The sequence below is a fragment of the Mus pahari genome, chromosome X, assembly GCF_900095145.1.
Source record: "Mus pahari chromosome X, PAHARI_EIJ_v1.1, whole genome shotgun sequence".
NCBI lineage: Eukaryota > Metazoa > Chordata > Mammalia > Rodentia > Muridae > Mus > Mus pahari.
This window is the reverse complement of record NC_034613.1, coordinates 142,935,660-142,945,259: the sequence shown is the minus strand read 5'-3', so window position 1 is coordinate 142,945,259 and position 9,600 is coordinate 142,935,660. Positions and strand designations below refer to the sequence as shown.

Here is a 9,600-nt window from a genome sequence, read left to right as displayed (position 1 = left end):
CTCCCTCCCTCCCTCCCTCCCTCCCTCTCTCTCTCATGTTCAGAAGTAGTTGACTCCAGCATATAATGGACTCCAGGGGATTTTTTGAGTGCTTTTCTTTGGTTACAGTTTGGTGATGGGGGTAGGGTGTTTGTTTTCTGGGTGGCGGTTTATTTTGTTTTCTTGGTTGGGAGGGTGATGTTGTATTGGGGTTTTGTTTGATTTTTGAGAAAGAATGTAAAGTTTGGTGGGGTAGGGATGGGAGAGGATCTGGAAGGACTTAGGGGAGGGGAAGAATATGGTCAAAATATGTTTCAATTTAAAATGTTTTTCTATAATAAAATATATTTTAAATAGTAATAATGCTTTAAGCCACAAATCCAGCCCCCCACCCCCCACCCCCCCACCCCATGGCAGTTCAAGCTCAGAGATTAAATTACTCTTTTGAAATGCAGGCTTAACTGTCTCCGCTCAAGACCGGTTTCTGATCATGGCTGCCGAAATGGAGCAGTCATCTGGCACCGGGCCTACAGAACTGAGTCAGTTCTGGAAAGAGGTTCCAAGAAGCAAAGTGATGGAGCACAGGTAAGCCTGTCTGCTCACGGCCTCTCCGCTGTGATGGAAGACCCAGAGTCAGAACTTCCTCACAGGGGGAGGGAGGCTGACACTGCTCATTCCTTGCAACGGTTAGATTCCTCGGGTACCCCGATTAAAGAAGGGGAACTGCTCCAGGCCTGACCAGTGGGCAGGTTGCACATCTCAGACCTTCACCCCCCTCCCGCCCCGTGTCAGAATGCTCACCTGTTTCAGAGACATACCGGCACTATTGTCTGTGGCGGGGAAAAGACCAAAGCAAAGGGGGCACTGGGACATCCTAGTGAGATCCATTGGAACAGTCCCATGCCACAGAGGCCCTGGAGCCACTCCAAGAATTCAGTCACTCTGTTCCCACGGGAAGAGACAGCATAGATAACAGTTACAAAAGCTGCTCAGAGAAACAGTATCCTATTTAAAAGGTGGTGGGTGCAAAGTTCTATCCTTGAGGGTCCCTGTATGTCAGCCCTGAGGAGTGGCTTTAAATGGACAAGGGAAGGTAAAGGCCACAAGGGAAGACTTCTTCCTAGTTTGCTTTACTCTCACACCTTTTAAAAATGGGATAACAATTTCTTGGAGTGACATAGGTTTTGTCCCCCCTCCTCTCCGCCCAAGGACATTTGCCAATATCCAGAGCCATCTTTTGTTTTTCACAACTCAGCAGTTAGAGGTGGGGTGGGGGCAGTGGGCATCTAGCAAATGCTCCTCTACCTCCTACAGTGCATTTGATGAACACCACTCCCTCAAAATTATGAGCCCCCCCCCAAAAAAAAACCTAGTAGCACTAAGGTACATACATACCCTGGTTTATAAAGTAGTTAAGGATAATCTCTCTGCTAGCCATGACTAGGACTGGAAGGAAATGAAAAAGGAAGTCACATTGTGACTGACTGTGACCGCACAAAGAGCTTTCTGGTAGCAGGCAACGCAAGTTGCAAGAAAAAAAAAGAAATGTACGTGGTTTACGTGAAAACCAGCAAGGAGCTGCTCTATTTTCCTTAACTGGGTGGGGTGGCCAAGAGACAGCTGGGAGAGCAGGCGCTGGGTCATTGCGTAGGAGGAATTCTCGCAGGATGGCCTGACCTAGAGGAGCATTCTGCGATCAAAGGACAGCTCTTGTCAGGGAAGAAAGTGTGTCGCAGAGCAGAAGTGAACCATGATTCCAAGCACTGCCATTCAGAAAAAGAAAGACGACGTATTGGTGCTGCCCACTTGATGGTCACGTCACTGACGGTTTTGATGATCTTAGAGAGCACTTTCAGGAGTCAGGAATCACAGAAGCCAGAGCCCATGCTGAAGAGACAGATGGAGACCTCTCTGAGCTAAACTAGAGGTGTTACAGATTGCAAGGCAACTGTGGTGTTAATGAAGGAGGCTTGGTTTGCTTGTGTTTGTTACAGGGTTTGGGCTTTTGTTGTTATTGGCTTTTTTCTTGTTTGTTGGGGGTAGTGGTTTTCTTTCTGTTTTGTATTGGGGGTCTTGTTGGCATGGGGGAGGTATGTGTTTTATGATACATGATCTCATTATGTAGCCATGGTTAGCCTCTGTCTTAGTCAGGGTTTCTATTCCCGCACAAACATCATGACCAAGAAGCAAGTTGGGGAGGAAAGGGTTTATTCGGCTTACATTTCCACATTGCTGTTGATCACCCAAGGATGCAGGACTGGAACTCAAGCAGGTCAGAAAGCAGGAGCTGATGCAGAGGCCATGGAGGGATGTTCTTTACTGGCTTGCCTCCCCTGGCTTGCTCAGCTTGCTCTCTTATAGAACCCAAGACTACCAGCCCAGGGATGGTCCCACCCACAAGGGGCCTCTCCCCCTTGATCACTAATTGAGAAAATACCTTACAGCTGGATCTCATGTAGGCATTTCCTCAACTAAAGCGCCTTTCTCTGTAATAACTCCAGCTGTGTCAAGTTGACACAAAATTAGCCAGTACAGCCTCCAACGTGTGACAATTCTCGTAGCTCAGTCTTCTGAGCACTTGACATTACAAGTGCTCTCCCATATGCCCAGCCTGTCTTGGGGTTTTGAAAGTGAGAAGTCTGAGCACTGTTTATTTAAACAGGCTGGGGAGATAGGTCAGTACTAGAGTGCTAGTCTCATATGTGCAAGGTCTTAGGTTCCATCCCCTGTACTGGCAAACAGACAAAAAAATGAGGCACATGGCAATAGAGACCTATGACCGCAAAACAGTCCTAGGAGGTTGGAGCAGGATGTTCAAGACGGAGGACTACATGGACTACATATGGAAACCACGCTTCAAAGAAGAAAAAAAAGTTAACAGAAAAGTATTTCTAGCATCACTGGGAAGCTTTTATGCAGGTTGGGCTCTGAGGAGAGGTACTCCTGCTTTTCATTAAATAATAACATGCATAAAATTTCAAATTACAAGAACAAAAATGCAACTGGTCATGCCTTTGTTTGTTTTGGTTTAATTTAGTCTGATGTTCATGAAACAGGGCTTCACTGTGTACTCCAATGGTGACCAAGACTCAAGATCGCTTTTGGTTTTAGGGAAAAGCATGAGAAATTGTGGAAATATTAAGAATGAGTTACATAATAAGAATCTGATATTAACTCAGAGTGCTTATGAAACACTCAAAATGAGGAGTTTTGTTAAATAGAAGTTGCTTTACTTTTTTTTTTGCTTTGGATTTTACCACTTCCTAATGGCTGCCTTGTGTGGAGCTATCAAGAGAAAATCACTGCTCCACCTAGAAGGTAGGAGAGATCCTGGTGGGTTGGTACTAAAAGCTCAAGTAAAGCACCATCCCTCCATTCTAGAAATTGGAAGGTACTCTGGGTAAATTCTACTGAACAACTGATAAAAGGCTTTCTCTTGAATCCCCTGGGGCGGTAGGCAGTATGCACAGCCTCTTGTTCTTTATACACATAAGGTAGCTAAAAGGGCACTGAGGGCTAAGCACAGTGGTTTATAAGCAGGCATAAAGCCCCAGCTTTGATTCTTCAGTGGAGAAAAAAGACCCTGGAAGAAAACAGATAAATATAGACTGAGCTACTTTCTGAGTTGAGCCTAGGGAGAGGAGGCGAACCTTTCGTCTCTGTACTGGCTAGCTTTGTGTCAACTTGACACAGCTGGAGTTATCACAGAGAAAGGAGCTTCAGTTGGGGAAATGCCTCCATGAGATCCAGCTGTAAGGCATTTTCTCAATTAGTGATCAAGGGGGGAGGTTCCCTTGTGGGNGGTGCCATCTCTGGGCTGGTAGTCTTGGGTTCTATAAGAGAGAGGACTGAGCAAGCCAGGGGAAGCAATCCAGTAAAGAACATCCCTCCATGGCTTCTGCATCAGCTCCTGCTCCCTGACCCGCTTGAGTTCCAGTCCTGCATCCTTTGGTGATCAACAGCGGTTTGGAAATGTAAGCCAAATAAACCCTTTCCTCCCCAACTTGCTTCTTGGTCATGATGTTTGTGCAGGAATAGAAACCCTGACTAAGACAGTCTCCCAATACACAACCACTTGCATTTAACTCTGCATTTCCTAGTTTGCTTTCAGAAATAATTAAAAAAAACATATATACTAAAGCTTTGAAGAGGTTGTGTTTCCTTTGAATTTCATAGGCTAAGATGTCACACAGTTGAGAGCAGCAAACCAAACAGTCTCATGCAGAAGGACAGCGTTTCCACCATGTCAGATAAAACCAGTGAAGATCTTTACCTGCAAGTAAGTGCACCTTCTCCCTTCCTGAACAATTGCCAGTGCTGATCAGCACCACAGGGCCATCTGTGACCCACTAGCCTAATGGGAACGTTTAGCAGAGACACTACCAATGTTTCGGGATTGCTCTTTGTCCATCTCTTTCTTCCTCTTTTGGTTTTGGTTTTGTTTCCTTTGTGGGGCTTAGAGTTTGTTTGTTGGGGTTTCTGTTTTTGTTTTGTATTGGTTTGGGGGCTGTTGTTTTTATTTGTTTTTGTTTGTTTGGGGTTTTTTTGGGGGGGGGCTTGCTTTTTGAGACTAAGACTCACTTTGAATCCATGCTGGCTTAGAACTCCTTGTATTCCTCCTGCATCAGCCTTCCAAGTGCTAGAGTTACAGCTATAAGCCACCACACCTGGCTTGGAAGTGCCCTCTTCTTTATGAGGAGGCCAATCAGAAATGGTAAGTGCCAGGTTGCTTTCTGAAGGTTTCTGCGTGTTTAAAGACTGGCAATTTTACTATGGAATCAGAGCCAAATAGTAAAGCACAAAGTCCTTTGGTGAGTACAGAAGACACCCTCTTGTATAAAAAAGTACCATCTAATGCATTTCAATTTGAAAGAAACAAAGAGGCATCATGCATCGAACTCAGCGATGAAATGCTTCTTTACCACTCAGTGCCTGGGTGTGATGCCCAAAAGAAAAAGAGAAACCAAAGGGATAAATATCTCAAAGGTTTCTGGACCTCCAAGAAGTGAATACTCTATTCCCATCTCAACTAGAAAATTGGACCTTTTAGAATAGAGCATCAGGGACATAACAGCTCCACCAAACACATTGGATGCCCCCCTTGCATTTCTAGTTCCCAACCTTTCAGAGTAGATGGGCCCCATCCCTTCAGTGTTTAGAGTTCTGATATTCCAGTTTGGCATTCTCATGATTGTTTTATTGATATCAATCTCTCATCCTTTTTTTTCCTCCCATTCAGCTCAATCGTTTACTAGAAAGCAATAGGAAACTGGAAGACCAACTACAGCGCTCTATCTGGTTCCAACAGCTACTGCTTGCCTTAACAATGGTCTTGCTTGCTTTTGTTGTTTCTTTCTTTTATTCATTATACAATTAAAAGTGGCACCTGGTCAAAACCATAAAACTCCTCCAGGCATTATCTGGAGAAGGTATACAGATCCCACCCAAACTTTTCCACACAGCTACCAGAACTACTATACATCTGGGCTTCCTACCAGGAAATAATGCAGCACATGGAAGGGTGCCTATCTTGGAAATAAGCTGTTTGGCTAGAGAGATGTTCAAGGCATTGATTATTAGAGACTATAGCTAGTTAGGAAACTAAGTAAAGGTATATGCATTGTACAAATTAATAGCATAAACATAATTTATTTTTCTTTTTGATTTGAATGCTTTCAAAGCAGTTTTATCATGTAAATACACTAGCTGAGCTGAAAAGTCTAAGTGATACGCTTCGTTGTAGCCAAAAAATGTAGTCTGCTTTTTTTAAAATTACAGAATTACTAGCCAAGCTGACGTATTAGTTTTTCTATACTATGTATGTAAAATATGTATATTAAAAAGGAAGCATACTTAAACAGAGTAATTTATGTAATCATGACTTTGTAACTTGGAGAACTACTTCCAGATGATAGTCGATATTCTTTTGGAATGTAAAGCTATTTAATGCCAAACCTCCTTAGCCTTTGTTTCTCAGTGTCACTGTGCAGCCTGCCTCTTATTAATCCGGGCTCTTTAATGAATACTCTGTTTTTGATACACTATGGAAAGCTACATGTGGTTGGGTTTTCTTTGATTTCTCTTATTAGTGCCCAGAAGGAACATCTCTGAAAGAGCCCCCTTTTCTAGTCAATTCTATGCAGTTTCCCTTTGTTTGGACACTGAACCTTTTGCCTGGGTTTATCATAAGGGCCTACTTTTCCATTGTTCCATCATTGTCTTCATTTCAGGGCAAAGGAATCTCCTCTGTGGACCACAAATTATGCCACCTTCACCCTCAGTTTTAGATGAAAGGCATTATGTAACATTGTTTGAAAGTCTAGTTGTTTTAGATGTCTATTACTATAAATAACCTTGGGTTCCAAATGGTCCTTGTTCAAATTGTTGATGAGAAGGAAACTTTAAAAAGTATTCATGTGTGCAAATATAAAAGCAAAGCAGCAAGGCTTAGAGAATGAGAAGAGCTCTCACTCCCACTGACTACTCTGCCTTCGGTATACTTGGTCTCAGTCATATGACCCCTAAGTTCCTATGGAAATATACCGTTTACTATACCGTTTCATTAGCAGAGGCTAATGAAATAGCTTTGTGTAATCATTAACATGACCAGTTTCTGTCACTTTCGGGTCAAATCCGTATCTGCCTTTTTAAGGAAGAAAATTACTCTGCCTAGCAAATGAATATTTCGACATGTTTGGAGAGTTGTTCTTCTCAGGAGTAGAGTTGGGGGCTCTCATCGTCAAGATGTTGATTCCCAAACCGAGTTTTGAGGAGTGATGTACTAGAGCTCCTTAAAAAGTCGGCTGAGGAAATAAAACCTTAAACGGACACTCGTGTGATGCTTGGTCTTAATTTGGATTTTTCTGTTTTCAGTTTGCCACCTCCAGATGTGAAACAGACTGCAGTCCACCCTAAGTACTGTGCACAGTATCTATGTCCCTGTATGTTCACAGTGACTTCCCAAGTGGTAGATTTGGAGGCCTTAATATAATGTCATCCCAAAGTATCTGTCTATGCTTTTCATTCCTCATCAGATAAACAAGCAATGAATTAGCGAAGATGAGGAATATAATTGTCCTAACAGTGTCCCTTTAATGTTTCATAAGGAAATCATGTTGACACACTAAACACCCTTCTTTGCTTGTTGTCTGGTCAGTTGACTTCAGTAACATCTTGTTAGCATTTGTGATGAATGTGACTAAAAAGGACTTTGGGAAATTAACATAATGCTAATCTTGATTAATCTATAGAGTTACATTTGATTTTGTCCTGTCTTTATTTGGTTTAATCTAATCATATGTGCATGATTATTTTTAGTATTCTGATCAATAATTTTCTCTTTAATCATGTCATTGCCTTTTCATGATCAAATTACCAGAGATTTTCATTTCGATTTTTATTTTCACTTGGGAATGGAAATTAATACATTTTCCATGAAAACATTAATAAAAGATCATTAGCTTGATCTGCAAGTAGCCTAAAATACAAATGCTGGTTAACATAGTCTCAAATTTCATAAAACCATAACTTTTATATCTTGCCACTAATTTTGACTGGATTTAATAGCACTTTATTGTACAATTATAAAAAATATATTCCTAGAATTGTTGCCAGTGTAATTTCTCTAATGTTCTGGTGCTTTTCATATATTTTCAGTATTTTTATTACTATATTGGTATTTTCTTTGTATAAATTGATCAAAAGAACATGTTTTCTATTTTAATATGTTTTAGAAAATAATTACATTTATGAAATAAATATCATCAGGAAAAAAATCTCTTGTCTCTAATTGATAAAGCATTTTTTAAATCAGTGTTCAGACCAACTCTGCCCTTTTAAAGATCATTGTAATTCCATTTGGATCTGTTTTGCATTTTTATAAGGACAACACTTTAGACTTCCAAAGATGAATCCCTGTGTCAAGAGACCCTGTCCTCCAGTGTGTCCTGTTTCTTCTCATCCCTGTGTCTAGCTTAGGGTGCACACCAATGCAGTTCTTAGCATTAAACTCGCTGCCATGGCTTTAGGCTCTTCAGCCCTGCCTGGAACCACATGGTACCCATGTACCTTGAGTCTTTGTATCCACACATACCTTTGTACCTGAAGGACCAGACTGCCATATCCAGGGACTTGGAAGATAGCAGTGCAATGTTGATTATTTCTACAGTGAAGTGCAGCCTTAGGCCGATGGGTGATGGAGGAGCACAAAGGCAGATCATGCTGGTGACAGAAGAGGCCTTTGAAGCTGATAACATTTGTCCCTTCACTATTAGAAGACATAACTGCCCAACAAAGCAGCACTCTCCTCAGAAAAAATAAATAAAATGAATAATTGGTTCCCCTACATTGAAAAACAGATACAAGCAAGACCAAGTAGGAAACACATTCAATACATGTGATAAAAGAAAAAAAGACACTCAAAATGGCAAACCATTAACAGAATAAAGTGCCAACCTGAGACTAGGTGATCTTTCCTAAAGGAAGGCTTTTATAGGCATCGAGTTACTGGGGGGAAATCTCTGGTTAGGGAAGGGTTGGTTACAGAAAGCTGCCCTTTCTCCCTGCAATTTTCATTACCCACTGGAGGGTTCCTGACATCACTGGTACCATGGGCTATCCCAGACACACAGGATATATCCTCCATCAAGAGCCCAAAGAAACTGGCTGGAATTCTTTCTGTTCCAAGTAAGACGGGATACACAGACTGCCAGTGTCTTTGTCACCTCCCTGTTCTTTGAGGAAAAGTAGCCCAGGGATATCTTTTCTCTATTGGATGATACCTTACACTTGATAGGTTTGAGAGTGAGAATTAACACATTTAACCTGTCTACTGATGCTGGCCTCCCTTTACCTTCATAGAACTGTCCACAGTTTATTTCCTGAATATTGCACCGCACTAAAAACCAAATGTCAATCCTGTAAACTTTCTTATTCAGTATTCCTATCTTTGTCCTAGTACCCCAATAAAATCACCAAATCATATCTTTGCCATTTGCATACTGATGGTTTCCTTCCTTTGAATAAACAGTATTGGCTTTTAATGTCCAAAATCTCATACCTTCCTGACCTCACTCATAGGTGATAGGACTGGGAACTTAGCTCAGTCTGAAAAATCGCTTGCCTTTTAAACATGAGGACCTGAATTTGATCCATCCCCAAAGTACACATTAAGAATGAAGCAAAAGAAAGGAGAGGGGCTGGGCATATGGCTGCACACTTGTAATTCAGGCACTGGGAAGGCAGATAACAGAATGCCAAAGCTCAAAAACTGAAAATGATGGCTAGGACCTGAACAAAAGCATGTGAGATTGTCCTCTGGGTCCCATACACACACACAACCTTCCCCCTCAAATGTCAAGATAATCGGTTTCATTGATCAAAGTATATGCACATTACAAGGCAACAATTTGGTCCTTGAAACTCAACAGCATTTTCATGTTCCTATCTCCTAATGGCCTGCCTCAGTATATCATAAAATAATAGGGTTTTTTTTGTCAACATTTTATTGTACCAATACTTTCTTTTATTATTATTATTATTATTATTTTCTTTATTTACATTTCAAATGCTATCCCGAAAGTTTCCCATACCCCTCCCCCCACCTCTGTTCCCCTACCCACC

At 41.6% G+C, this 9,600-nt stretch overlaps 1 protein-coding gene across 2 annotated transcripts in view; it reads left to right on the top strand.

Annotated features, from left to right (window-relative positions):
- Nucleotides 1–7,754, top strand: part of Mospd2 (motile sperm domain containing 2) — a 43,960-nt gene extending 36,206 nt beyond the window's left edge. The window contains exons 13-15 of one of the 2 annotated variants that reach the window (XM_021187785.1): nucleotides 435–564; nucleotides 4,156–4,258; nucleotides 6,853–7,754. In XM_021187785.1, the coding sequence (XP_021043444.1) occupies nucleotides 435–564; nucleotides 4,156–4,258; nucleotides 6,853–6,894 (275 nt within the window). In that variant the 3' untranslated portion in view covers nucleotides 6,895–7,754. Of the gene's footprint in view, nucleotides 1–434; nucleotides 565–4,155; nucleotides 4,259–5,218 lie in introns of both variants that reach the window. The other variant, XM_021187784.1, reaches the window with a different exon arrangement.
- The last annotated feature ends 1,846 nt before the right edge of the window (nucleotides 7,755–9,600 follow it).